General features: G+C 36.4%; 1 protein-coding gene across 1 annotated transcript; it reads left to right on the top strand.

The window, feature by feature from the left end:
• The first annotated feature begins 789 nt into the window (after nucleotides 1-789).
• On the top strand, nucleotides 790-2,424 carry LOC139867325 (trihelix transcription factor ENAP1-like). Its single transcript, XM_071855688.1, has 2 exons — nucleotides 790-987; nucleotides 1,145-2,424. Exon 2 carries the CDS (start codon nucleotides 1,203-1,205, stop codon nucleotides 2,280-2,282), a length of 1,080 nt encoding a protein of 359 aa, XP_071711789.1. The 5' UTR covers nucleotides 790-987; nucleotides 1,145-1,202; the 3' UTR covers nucleotides 2,283-2,424.
• The last annotated feature ends 12,882 nt before the right edge of the window (nucleotides 2,425-15,306 follow it).

The following is a 15,306-nucleotide window of genomic DNA, read 5'->3' as shown; positions in this document are numbered from 1 at the left end:
TTCCCCAAAGTAATTTTCATTTCGCCCCCTGAATTTTCTGGTGGTTGTCATTTTTTAGTGTGGAATCTCTATATGTACAACAACTGAAGCTTTATGTACAAACGTGTAAAGCACGAAGTTGGTACTATTCATAAGCCTTTGTCTTTTATATAAAAAGGTTAATTTTCTCCTAAATTAATTTTCATTTTGCCCCCTGAATTTTTCGGTAGTTGCAATTTTTTAGTGTATAGTCTTTGTGTGTACAACAGTTGAAGCTTCGTGTATAAACATTTTAAGCACGAAGTTGGTACTATTCATAACCCTTTGTCCTTTAGATAAAGGTTAATTTTTTATATAAAAAGGTTAATTTTCTCCTAAATTAATTTTCATTTCGCCCCCTGAATTTTTCGGTAGTTGTAATTTTTTAGTGTATAGTCTTTGTGTGTACAACAGTTGAAGCTTCGTGTATAAACGTTTTAAGCACGAAGTTGGTACTATTCATAACCCTTTGTCCTTTAGATAAAGGGTTAATTTTTCCCCTAAGTAATTTTCATTTCGCTCCCTAAATTTTTCGATGGTTGTTATTTTGTAGTGTGGAGTCTTTTGTGTGTAAAACAATTGAAGCTTCATGTATAATTTTTTTAAGCACGAAGTTGGTACGATTCATAACCCTTTATTTTTAAGATAAAGAGTTAATTATAATTATTTTTTTATTTTTATATTTATATTTGTTTATAATTATAATTTATATATTTATTTATTATTATAAAGTCAATAATAATTTCGGACCATCCAGAGTGACAAATGTGACCCACATTCTCAAACGGGTAGGGCCCGGAACATTACATCCTCCTCACGGCCACAATCAGATCACCCCTGATTATTTCCCACTGAAAAACTTGAGATACCTAACCTAATTTAGATTTTCAATTTCATCCCCAATCAACCTTCTTTTCTATCTCCTTTTCAAATTCTCGGTTTCTGTATTCACACTTTCATTTAATCCAGGTAAAATTTCATCTATTATCATGTTTAAATATTAATGCCCTGAAATTGACTGACAGTTACTTACTCGTTTACAATCTGCAGTACTAATTACTTACTCGTTATTTACGGTTTATATGGAATTATTGGTGAATTATTATATTCTATAACTTATTTATAGGTGCAGTTTGTTTTCTTGCTGAGTACTCTTGGATCTGTTATTGATCTGTTGTGATTTGATGGATGATACTCGTGATGATTCTAAATACCTGACGAATTACAATTATACGTCATCGAATGCTAATAATATGAGTAGTCAATTTACTGAAGTTGACGAAGAAGATGATGAATTAGATTTTGTTGATGATGAAGAACAAGAACTAGAACAAGAAGTGAATATCGGTGATAATGAAATAAATGGTTCTACTCATCATAATGATGATCGTGATGATGATGATGATGATGAGGATGAGGTTGATGATGATGATGGTGAAGATCATAGTGTTAATATGCAGAGGCATCCTAAAAAGAGGAAGTTAAAGAGTTTATTATTGAGTTATGAATTTGCACCTCGCGTACCACCTCCAACCTCTGCACGAAAACCGTTATTAGGTGGAAGAAATACGCATACAGATTGGAGTGAACACGAGACTTTTGTGTTATTGGAAGCTTGGGGAAATCGATTTCTTCAATGTGGAAGAAAGAGTTTAAGATCAGACGAATGGCAAGAAGTTGCAAATCAAGTTTCTCAGGTGTCGAAGATGGAAAGAACGGACTCTCAATGTAGAAACCGTTTAGATACACTGAAGAAAAAGTACAAAAAAGAAAAATTTAATTCAGTAAAGGGAAACAAAAGTGGAAGTACTAATTGGGTATATTTTAAGAAAATGGATATGTTGTTGTCACCAAATTTTCAACAGACAAGCAGAGTAGATTCTCGTGTTAATGTTGTTATAAACCCTAGCGTTAATCCGAATAGAACAAATGGAGTGGATGAAACGAGGGGTATTTCTGGTAATTCGGACTCTTTAGAGGGTGATAATGATTCAGATATGCTTCCACCTAAGAAATTGAAGTCGAGAACAGATGAACATGTTGGAGGTTCATTTAAAATGCTTGCTGAATCTATTAATAAGTTTAGTGATATATATGAGAAGATTGAAAATAGCAAGATACAACAAATGATAGAGCTGGAGAAAATGCGAATGGAGTTTCATAAAGATTTGGAATTGCAGAAAAGACAAATTCTTGAAAGAGCGCAAGCTGAGATCGCAAAAGTAGGGCAAGGAGATTACGAAGATAATGATGTTTATCGCTGAAAATGTTAGCGTTTGATGTATCTTTTGTCTAAATTTTAGTATTCAGTAAACTTTTATTAGCATATTGACTTGTGTAATATTTAGGATGCAACCAACCCTTTTGATTCTATATGCAATAAAAGTAAAAGAATGTATTAGTAAAAGGTATCAAATGGTACAGAACTTTCTTTCTCGCTACTTTCTTATTTTATAGACTCACCTTTCAGTTATTATTAGACGGATATAGGAACATGTATCACGTAATTCATTTTATCAGGAGTTGTAGAATTGAGTCATATCTCTTGCACATAAGGTTGCAAAAATTGCTACATAGGGAGAACTCGGTTGGGACTTTCTAGGGAGTATTCGGAAACTCGGGGAGTAACCGGATGTTGGACCAAGTTTGATCTTGATAGAGTGTCGACCGATTTGACCGATTTTTCGAGTAAGCCCGAGTTTTGGCCGAGGAATCCCGAGTTTTGCAAAAATTGCTACTCGGTAACTAATCGGTCGGGACTTAATAGGGTGTAATCGCAACTGGGGGAGTACTCGGAAAGTGATTGGTTGTTGACCAAGTTTGACCTTGACCGATTTTGACCAATTTTCCTAGTAATCCCGAGTTTTGGCAGAGTAGTCCCCGTTGACCTAGTACTTGGCCCAAACTTTTAAATTGAGTACTAGGCGACTTTTTCTAGTTCTGCAACCCTGCTTGCACATACACTTGATGTAGTATTCCATCATTTTTTTTTAAAATTTTATTATCACTGCTTTCATGATTATCGGAGTCTAATAACCTTTTCACCAGATGCCGGAGCTGAGGGTACCAATTCTGAAAAATGAAGTCCGACAAGTAGGTTAGTGTTTGTTTTCTACCTAGGCTTGTTGACGAGCAAATATGGAAACAAAGGATGTGGCTTTTTTGTTGATTGCAATATACACATTCATAGGTTTGTGGTCATTTTGATCGTCACATGGTTATAATATATGATTTGTGAACTGTTTCCTTCAAAACAAAATTGAATAGATCAATAATTAATGAATATATATATATATATATATATATATATATATATATATATATATATATATATATATATATATATATATATATATATATATATATATCCACTGTTCATTCAGCATTGTTGGTTTTCTTGAAGCCGGTAAGCAACTACTTGAGTACTTTTATCATTACAATAAAATGGTTCTGTTTTTGTGTTTCATATAAATATTATAGCCTTCTGGTGTTAACAAAAAGAAAACATGGTTTACCAATCCTTATTCAGACGGGATCAGCGGATTAAAGTTGGATCAAGCTTCCCAGAATGTTTTACAGGTAACTGGTATTCTTTTGCTAATGTAGCAGACATATATGTTGCCATGTCATCAAAACTGATGTTGCAACACCAGTTTACAAGTTATAACAATTATGTCACGTGTTACATTTTAAAACGGAATAGCCACCGAAGTAACATAGTAAATTGTGGGTCTAAAAGCATTTCAAGATGGTCCATTTATTAGGCAACTCTCGGTTAAAAGACCTCTGATTGCAAGTCCCAATCAGCCGAGTCGCTGTCTTCGATCACAATTCACACAGGACCTTCATCTATCACTTCCCTCGCGTTGTCTACACACAGAGTTGCGGTGGACATATGAACTTGGACCAACTCTTTATCTTAAGTTTCACATTGGGCTCGAGAATACCAGGCCATGATGGACACTTCAATGCACAATCAGCCTAATGATCATAATGGAAGCTGAAAATGCTTATATAAAGACATAACAAGAAAATAATCATATGTAAATAAGTTTTTATCCAACAAAAAGACAACTAATTATCTTCAGACTGGATCTTCAAAACTACAATTAAATAGGCAGTCTAGAACCTTTATATTGATCAACCATCTACTTAATTATTATCATACTTCATACTTCGTACAACACCCATAAACATTACTGAAATATAAATAACAAGTGCTGCTCTAACGGAAACGTTCAGGTGATTCAAGGCTTTCAACATACGTACCACTAACCGATAATACTTCTTGGCACCCTTCAATTGTTACACTTGTGCATCTTTTTTCATTCATATTGTATATAGAAATAACATTCACATTATAATTACCCAACAACATATCTCGATGGCTTACTTGAGTACAGAACCTAAAACGTAGATCTAAAGTGTATTCGAAGACACAAAGTTTAGTCCAAGATTTAGAAACCCCATATTCCTCCATCACCCACAATTCACTAACGGATAAATCATTGTTGTACCATAGACAGACAACAACAGATAATTTCCCATTAAAAACATCGAGTCGCAAACCCGTACCTCTAACCCAGTTAACCGAATCAGAAAACTCGATTTCATGAAATTCTTCATCAGCTAAACTAAAGACAACAATAGTCAACGTTGAGCGTCTGCTTGTTCCTGTTCCTACCCAGTGAAGATTATTGTTTAGGAGTACCCCTGGAAATAGACAAGTAGAAAGATCATGTAGTTGGTAAGGGGGATTAGGCAACATGTTCCATGAATTGTTACGTAAACTATACACGTGTACCGAGGTGAAATTAAGAACAGAACCCGCAACGGCTTTATAAGAAATAGAGATCACTTTATAATCATCCTTAGAAGAATCATAACCAAATCCATATGTTCTGCCACTACCTTTTCCAAATGGAAGTTTCAAGGTCTTTTGTGTGGTTGGGTTGACTAAATACAAATTTTGAAAGATAGCAGTGGCTAAAACAAGCCCATTGCAAGACCCTAATATCTGATACCATTGTTCCTGGAAATTCAGGCGTTTAGCCGTTACGGTTGCAGGTGTGGTTTGGGTGTGGAGTTGTTTTACATCGAGTGAGTAGAGAAAAAAATCAGCATATTTCGGAAGTAAAATCAGGTGACTAGGGTTAGGATTGGGGTTGTTGTTGGTGTAGTTATGAATATGGGTTTTGATAAAATTGGGACTTGAAATAAGTGATGATGGGCGGTACCCATCGGGCCTAGTAATTGGGCTTGGTTCATGGGTCGCTATTAAGTCTCCCTCCTAAACCCTAATTCCCTCTTATAAATAGAGGGGTCACCAATCAATTAGGGGACCCAATTTACACACAATCTTCACTAGGGTTTTTACCTACCACTCTTGGTAGGGTTTTTCCCTTCGCCGCCAATCGGAGCGCCGTCCATCGGCCGGCGGTCAGCCCTTAGCCACCCTCCCGAGATCATCATCTCCGCTAGGGTTATCACGGTATCCGGACCGGAGGTTAACGCCGCTGAACTAATAAAGCCCTTCTCTATTGCGCTCAAGCGTATTTCTATCCTAGGCGGAAATATGCTTGATCAATTGGTGCTTTCATTGAGAATTGACATATCTCACGTTCCTTCCCTCGCTCAGAACGGTTGTAAGTTTACTTTTTATTTCATTGCTTAAATCTGATGAGTACGTGCATATCTTGTGCTGTTTGTTAATTCATTAATGAATTTGATTATTTAAGTCAGGGCATTAAGGTTGGAATGGGTGTTGTTTAATATAAAACTTGTATGTTGGTGTATCCCAATACACGTACAGTTCATATGCTTTGAAACACCGCAACCGCCACACACATAGATTTGCATGTTATATATGTCTATATAACTATATCTGTATATATATATGTGAAATAAAGGAGCTAATGTTTAATCGAAATCCTTCAACAATATTGAAGTCAGTTCCGCTCGGCTTATGCCTCTGGAGCTCGACGATCTCTAGCGAGTTTTTTGCCTGATAATTTGTTGACACGGAGTGAATGTTTATATACGATTAATAATTCACCGGAATTTTCGATCGGATCTCCAAGCGTACCCAAGTCCATTGGAACCAGAATGGGCAGCGGTGTTCTCGCCATTGATTTCATCAATCGGTTGAGTTTATTTGGCAATTATCATCGCAATATTTTCGCGGAACATACACACTAGCATCGAACCGATTGAAGCGATTGTTTACAATGAAAAAATTTGAGTTGAATCCATTGTGGAGATCTGATCAGACGAAACTTTCAAACAAATATTGAATGTTTTGGGTTCGGATTTCAGGACTTTATTTTCGCTGCCTAAATCTTGATATTTTTTGTTGCACTTAAAAATATCGGAAGTACATATATGACATGGATTCGTTTTGATAACGGGATTTGGTTAAATCTTTGCCATTTATTATTACTATGCATACAATATATATTTATATTATATTATTATGTGGATATTGATTGATATGAGATTCAGAATTATGAAAACGCAGGCAAACCCGTGTCGTTTACTTGTGGGTTTTGCAAAGAGTTGCAGATAAAAACTTACTGTTGTCACATATATGAATCATCATATGTAGTTAAAAAAAAAAAAAAAAAAAAAAAAAAAACATTGCTTGAGTCCACGACCACAGTTCATTGCAACACCCCATACAACGATTTGCATAAGCCTTTGTGGCTGATTTGCAGGGTCCTTCACGGCTAAATTGTAGCATATTTCGCAGCTGATTCACATGTCCTAGCGGGGAATTTGCAGCACATTTCGTGGTTAATTTGTCGCAGCCCTTGCGGCTAATATATGCAAGTCTTGTGCATCCTTTGCGAGCATGTTTGGCTCTTTTCGCACTACTTTGCACAGCGCTTTGCGCGGTCCTTTGTGACGACGTTTGCATGATCCTTTGCCCAACTCTTTGTGCGCTCATTTGCACGATCATTTGTGCAGCTTTTTGCACGCATGTATCATTTGTTTTACATATTAACAATATTAAACAATGACGTGCGGATACGCTCCAGCATAGATCATAGTGCTTACGGGCAGATCGCAACGCCCCCGGGCATATCATAACGCCTCTGGGAATATCGGAGTATCTCCAGCTGGCTTATTTTATTCCAAATATATGCCATGCATTATTTGTGATAAATATATCGATGTGTACTTCGAGCATTTAATTATTTGACCTTATTATTGTTAAGTAGTAACAGATGATCCATAATTTATATTACGGGGTCAAATGTATCTATCATCTCTCTTATAACTTTATCTTATAATGTTTATATATCGGCAAGGATATAAAGTAAACATGCAGCGTTCTTAACGGACGATTAGCTGTTGCTTTTGCGGGAGACTTTGCGATCCTTTGCAAGTCGTTTGCATCCCTTGCGCAGCCCGATATGTTCGATCCAAAGGGTACCATGCGGTGAATCTATGATTCCTTAATTAAAGATTTATATTTATCACTAAAGGTTTGTTAGATGAAAGATTATGATCTCTGGGCATAAATAATTCACAGAGGATCTTATATTGGAATACTATAATATAAGGAATCTAACGTCACTCTGGATAGCATTTTTACTAGTTGTACAAGCATATTAGACCATTCGATTATACGGAGCCTTTGTTATAATGGTAGGCCGTACCATGACAATCCAACCAACTCAAATTGTATTTGTAATGGCTATCCTATAATTTACTAACGCCCGATCACAACCCTTTGTGCGGCCTTTCACGCAGCCTGACTGCAATCGCATAACCCGACTGTATCCCTTTGCGTGGCACATAGTGCAGCTGTTTGCACAGCTCTTAAAGCATGTTTGCGCATGTCATTCATGCGGATTATTTTCACGTCTATGACGTGGTTGCATACCTTTCCTGGCCTTTGCGTAGAAAGGGAAGAATTAATTACTAACTTTTTGGTTGTTACGCACGTAAAAAGAAAATTAATTCTCTTGATTTACTTTCACGTAGTCTCAGAAATACGTAACACGAAACAAATTTGTTTTGTTGTGAAGCCAGTGTTTTTGCACAATTTTTTGGTGCCATATCACCTTTTGCGTTACGTGCAGTTCATTTGCACACGCATTGCGTCATGTCGGCTCCGCGTAAGCCCATGGCAGCAGACTATTTGTGCTTTGCAATACATTGCGCCACAGCGGCTTCGTATAAGTCCACGGTCGCAAGATTATTTGCGCGTTGCGCAACACTTTGCATGTGTTGCGCGCACTTTTCCTTTGCACCATGGCGGCTTCGCATAAGTCCATGGTCGCAAGATTTTATGTGCGTTGCTCAACACTTTGCATGTGTTGCGCGCACTTTTCCTTTGCACCATGGCGGCTTCGCATAAGTCCATGGTCGCAAGATTTTATGTGCGATGCGCAACACTTTACATGTGTTGCGCGCACTTTTCCTTTGCACCATGGTGGCTCCGCGTAAGGCCATGATTGCAGTTTATTTGTTTTGCATAGTTTCTTGTGGGCACTGTACCTTGTACATTTCCATACGATGGTAAATAGTAGAATTTTAATTCTTTTTCCACACACGTTCATCTCCCCTAAAGGTGGTGTCAACTTAATGTTGGATTTCAACATCACAAAATACTTTTGTAGTATTGAAATGGGGGCTAGCAGTGTGCTAGGTTAGTAGTGGGAAAGATGTGTTCCATCGTTATGTGCGCTCGTACAACTTATTTTTGGTGGCCAGTTTGCACAATATGTGTTCTTAGGAATATCTCCCCTTTGGGAGGAGCGTCATTATGCCACTATATAACCCCGGGTCGCTCCCGTTTCATATTTCATTGTGTCGTCGTTGACTATACTAGTTTGTCAGAACCGACGCACTTCATTACCTTCTTTATGATAAAGGCGTAGAATTATGACGCAAATATTTCGCAACACGCTTCAACAATACACGGTATCTTCCCATACTACCTTTACGCGTTGGGTGTCACTTATGGCATTAATCCCGCATGGTACCATTCGCGCTTCTCGCGACTCTATTGTACATTGTACATGCTTAGATCAACTTACATTGCGCCTCGGTGGCTCCGCATAAGCCCACGGCTGCCATTTGTTCGTGCGAGTTGCAACACGCAACACATTGCACACTTTTCTTAGCGTCATGGCGGCTCCTCGTAAGTCCATAACCGCAGTTTCTGTGATCCGCGCACATTGCGCCATGGTGGCCTCGCATAAGCCCATGGCCGCAGTTTTACTTCGCGCACCTTGCATAGTTCTTTGACCGGTTATTTGTGCAAGGTCTTTTGCACAACGCAATGCGCGGTCTTTTCTATGCCCCTTTTGCGCGCCCATTCGAGCGCAGTTCTTTATGCAATGCTTTACGCAGTTCTTTTCTATTAGAATTTCTATGCGCGTTTCTGTATCACCCTTTTGAAGGTCGTATCAACTTAATATTGGATTTCAACACCACTAAATACTTATTAGTATTGAAATGGGGGCTACCATGATATATGGCTTCAGCTGAGTGGGATTATTTGTTTCCTTTGGCGACGACCCTTAGCCGAAAACACTTTTACGCATTTTACATTGCGCTATGGCAATTCCGTTTAAGCCCATAGCCGCAGTTTATTCATGCGATGTGCAACACGTTGCATATGTGTTGCACATTTAGCTTTGCGCCATGGCGGCTCTGCGTAAGCCCATGATGAAATGTCCCGTTCTTATTGATTAAAAACGTTCCATATTAATTGATTTCGTTGCGAGGTTTTGACCTCTATATGAGACGTTTTTCAAAGACTGCATTCATTTTTAAAACAAACCATAACCTTTATTTCATAGATAAAAGTTTTAAAAAGCTTTACGTAGATTATCAAATAATGATAATCTAAAATATCCTGTTTACACACGACCATTACATAATGGTTTACAATACAATTATGTTACAACAAAATAAGTTTCTTGAATGCAGTTTTTACACAATATCATACAAGCATGGACTCCAAATCTCGTCCTTATTTAAGTATGCGACAGCGGAAGCTCTTAATAATCACCTGAGAATAAACATGCTTAAAACGTCAACAAAAATGTTGGTGAGTTATAGGTTTAACCTATATATATCAAATCATAATAATAGACCACAAGATTTCATATTTCAATACACATCCCATACATAGAGATAAAAATCATTCATATGGTGAACACCTGGTAACCGACATTAACAAGATGCATATATAAGAATATCCCCATCATTCCGGGACACCCTTCGGATATGATATAAATTTCGAAGTACTAAAGCATCCGGTACTTTGGATGGGGTTTGTTAGGCCCAATAGATCTATCTTTAGGATTCGCGTCAATTAGGGTGTCTGTTCCCTAATTCTTAGATTACCAGACTTAATAAAAAGGGGCATATTCGATTTCGATAATTCAACCATAGAATGTAGTTTCACGTACTTGTGTCTATTTTGTAAATCATTTATAAAATCTGCATGTATTCTCATCCCAAAAATATTAGATTTTAAAAGTGGGACTATAACTCACTTTCACAGATTTTTACTTCGTCGGGAAGTAAGGCTTGGCCACTGGTTGATTCACGAACCTATAACAATATATACATATATATCAAAGTATGTTCAAAATATATTTACAACACTTTTAATATATTTTGATGTTTTAAGTTTATTAAGTCAGCTGTCCTCGTTAGTAACCTACAACTAGTTGTCCACAGTTAGATGTACAGAAATAAATCGATAAATATTATCTTGAATCAACCCACGACCCAGTGTATACGTATCTCAGTATTGATCACAACTCAAACTATATATATTTTGGAATCAACCTCAACCCTGTATAGCTAACTCCAACATTCACATATAGAGTGTCTATGGTTGTTTCGAAATATATATAGATGTGTCGACATGATAGGTCGAAACATTGTATACGTGTCTATGGTATCTCAAGATTACATAATATACAATACAAGTTGATTAAGTTATGGTTGGAATAGATTTGTTACCAATTTTCACGTAGCTAAAATGAGAAAAATTATCCAATCTTGTTTTACCCATAACTTCTTCATTTTAAATCCGCTTTGAGTGAATCAAATTGCTATGGTTTCATATTGAACTCTATTTTATGAATCTAAACAGAAAAAGTATAGGTTTATAGTCGGAAAAATAAGTTACAAGTCGTTTTTGTAAAGGTAGTCATTTCAGTCGAAAGAACGACGTCTAGATGACCATTTTAGAAAACATACTTCCACTTTGAGTTTAACCATAATTTTTGGATATAGTTTCATGTTCATAATAAAAATCATTTTCTCAGAATAACAACTTTTAAATCAAAGTTTATCATAGTTTTTAATTAACTAACCCAAAACAGCCCGCGGTGTTACTACGACGGCGTAAATCCGGTTTTACGGTGTTTTTCGTGTTTCCAGGTTTTAAATCATTAAGTTAGCATATAATATAGATATAGAACATGTGTTTAGTTGATTTTAAAAGTCAAGTTAGAAGGATTAACTTTTGTTTGCGAACAAGTTTAGAATTAACTAAACTATGTTCTAGTGATTACAAGTTTAAACCTTCGAATAAGATAGCTTTATATGTATGAATCGAATGATGTTATGAACATCATTACTACCTTAAGTTCCTTGGATAAACCTACTGGAAAAGAGAAAAGTGGATCTAGCTTCAATGGATCCTTGGATGGCTCGAAGTTCTTGAAGCAGAATCATGACACGAAAACAAGTTCAAGTAAGATCATCACTTGAAATAAGATTGTTATAGTTATAGAAATTGAACCAAAGTTTGAATATGATTATTACCTTGTATTAGAATGATAACCTACTGTAAGAAACAAAGATTTCTTGAGGTTGGATGATCACCTTACAAGATTGGAAGTGAGCTAGCAAACTTGAAAGTATTCTTGATTTTATGAAACTAGAACTTTTGGAATTTATGAAGAACACTTAGAACTTGAAGATAGAACTTGAGAGAGATTAATTAGATGAAGAAAATTGAATAATGAAAGTGTTTGTAGGTGTTTTTGGTCGTTGGTGTATGGATTAGATATAAAGGATATGTAATTTTGTTTTCATGTAAATAAGTCATGAATGATTACTCATATTTTTGTAATTTTATGAGATATTTCATGCTAGTTGCCAAATGATGGTTCCCACATGTGTTAGGTGACTCACATGGGCTGCTAAGAGCTGATCATTGGAGTGTATATACCAATAGTACATACATCTAAAAGCTGTGTATTGTACGAGTACGAATACGGGTGCATACGAGTAGAATTGTTGATGAAACTGAACGAGGATGTAATTGTAAGCATTTTTGTTAAGTAGAAGTATTTTGATAAGTGTATTGAAGTCTTTCAAAAGTGTATAAATACATATTAAAACACTACATGTATATACATTTTAACTGAGTCGTTAAGTCATCGTTAGTCGTTACATGTAAATGTTGTTTTGAAACCTTTAGGTTAACGATCTTGTTGAATGTTGTTAACCCATTGTTTATTATAACAAATGAGATGTTAAATTATTATATTATTATGATATTATGATATATAATATATCTTAGTATGATGTATATACAGTTAAATGTCGTTACAACGATAATCGTTACATATATGTCTCGTTTCGAAATCATTAAGTTAGTAGTCTTATTTTTACATATGTATTTCATTGTTAATACACTTAATAATATATTTACTTATCATTTAACATAATTAACCAAGTGTATCAATATCTTAATATGATCCATATGTACCTAGTAAGACGTTGTTATAACGATAATCGTTATATATATCGTTTTCGAGTTTCTTAAATTAATAGTCTCATTTTTATGTATATAACTCATTGTTAAAATACCTAATGAGATACATACTTATAATAAAAACATTTTAACTATATATATAACCATATATATGTCATCGTATAGTTTTTACAAGTTTTAACGTTCGTGAATCACCGGTCAACTTGGGTGGTCAATTGTCTATATGAAACATATTTCAATTAATCAAGTCTTAACAAGTTTGATTGCTTAACATGTTGGAAACATTTAATCATGTAAATATCAATCTAAATTAATATATATAAACATGGAAAAGTTCGGGTCACTACAGTACCTACCCGTTAAATAAATTTCGTCCCGAAATTTTAAGCTGTTGAAGGTGTTGACGAATCTTCTGGAAATAGATGCGGGTATTTCTTCTTCATCTGATCTTCACGCTCCCAGGTGAACTCGGGTCCTCTACGAGCATTCCATCGAACCTTAACAATTGGTATCTTGTTTTTCTTAAGTCTTTTAACCTCACGATCCATTATTTCGACGGGTTCTTCGATGAATTGAAGTTTTTCGTTGATTTGGATTTCATCTAACGGAATAGTGAGATCTTCTTTAGCAAAACATTTCTTCAAATTCGAGACGTGGAAAGTGTTATGTACAGCCGCGAGTTGTTGAGGTAACTCAAGTCGGTAAGCTACTGGTCCGACACGATCAATAATCTTGAATGGTCCAATATACCTTGGATTTAATTTCCCTCGTTTACCAAATCGAACAACGCCTTTCCAAGGTGCAACTTTAAGCATGACCATCTCTCCAATTTCAAATTCTATATCTTTTCTTTTAATGTCAGCGTAGCTCTTTTGTCGACTTTGGGCGGTTTTCAACCGTTGTTGAATTTGGATGATCTTCTCGGTAGTTTCTTGTATAATCTCCGGACCCGTAATCTGTCTATCCCCCACTTCACTCCAACAAATCGGAGACCTGCACTTTCTACCATAAAGTGCTTCAAACGGCGCCATCTCAATGCTTGAATGGTAGCTGTTGTTGTAGGAAAATTCTGCTAACGGTAGATGTCGATCCCAACTGTTTCCGAAATCAATAACACATGCTCGTAGCATGTCTTCAAGCGTTTGTATCGTCCTTTTGCTCTGCCCATCAGTTTGTGGATGATAGGCAGTACTCATGTCTAGACGAGTTCCTAATGCTTGCTGTAATGTCTGCCAGAATCTTGAAATAAATCTGCCATCCCTATCAGAGATAATAGAGATTGGTATTCCATGTCTGGAGACGACTTCCTTCAAATACAGTCGTGCTAACTTCTCCATCTTGTCATCTTCTCTTATTGGCAGGAAGTGTGCTGATTTGGTGAGACGATCAACTATTACCCAAATAGTATCAAAACCACTTGCAGTCCTTGGCAATTTAGTGATGAAATCCATGGTAATGTTTTCCCATTTCCATTCCGGGATTTCGGGTTGTTGAAGTAGACCTGATGGTTTCTGATGCTCAGCTTTGACCTTAGAACACGTCAAACATTCTCCTACGTATTTAGCAACATCGGCTTTCATACCCGGCCACGAAAAATGTTTCTTGAGATCCTTGTACATCTTCCCCGTTCCAGGATGTATTGAGTATCTGGTTTTATGAGCTTCTCTAAGTACCATTTCTCTCATATCTCCAAATTTTGGTACCCAAATCCTTTCAGCCCTATACCGGGTTCCGTCTTCCCGAATATTAAGATGCTTCTCCGATCCTTTGGGTATTTCATCCTTTAAATTTCCCTCTTTTAAAACTCCTTGTTGCGCCTCCTTTATTTGAGTAGTAAGGTTATTATGAATCATTATATTCATAGATTTTACTCGAATGGGTTCTCTGTCCTTCCTGCTCAAGGCATCGGCTACCACATTTGCCTTCCCCGGGTGGTAACGAATCTCAAAGTCGTAATCATTCAATAATTCAATCCACCTACGCTGCCTCATATTCAGTTGTTTCTGATTAAATATGTGTTGAAGACTTTTGTGGTCAGTATATATAATACTTTTGACCCCATATAAGTAGTGCCTCCAAGTCTTTAATGCAAAAACAACCGCGCCTAATTCCAAATCATGCGTCGTATAATTTTGTTCGTGAATCTTCAATTGTCTAGACGCATAAGCAATCACCTTCGTTCGTTGCATTAATACACAACCAAGACCTTGCTTTGATGCGTCACAATAAATCACAAAATCATCATTTCCTTCAGGCAATGACAATATAGGTGCCGTAGTTAGCTTTTTCTTCAATAACTGAAACGCTTTCTCTTGTTCATCATTCCATTCAAATTTCTTCCCTTTATGCGTTAATGCAGTCAAGGGTTTTGCTATTCTGGAAAAGTCTTGGATGAACCTTCTGTAGTAACCAGCTAGTCCTAAAAACTGGCGTATGTGTTTCGGAGTTTTCGAGGTTTCCCACTTTTCAACAGTTTCTATCTTTGCCGGATCCACCTTAATACCTTCTTTGTTCACTATGTGACCGAG

The sequence above is a fragment of the Rutidosis leptorrhynchoides genome, chromosome 9 (assembly GCF_046630445.1).
Source record: "Rutidosis leptorrhynchoides isolate AG116_Rl617_1_P2 chromosome 9, CSIRO_AGI_Rlap_v1, whole genome shotgun sequence".
Lineage (NCBI taxonomy): Eukaryota > Viridiplantae > Streptophyta > Magnoliopsida > Asterales > Asteraceae > Rutidosis > Rutidosis leptorrhynchoides.
Note: the sequence above shows the minus strand (reverse complement) of the source record. Positions and strands in the feature narration are given on the sequence as shown.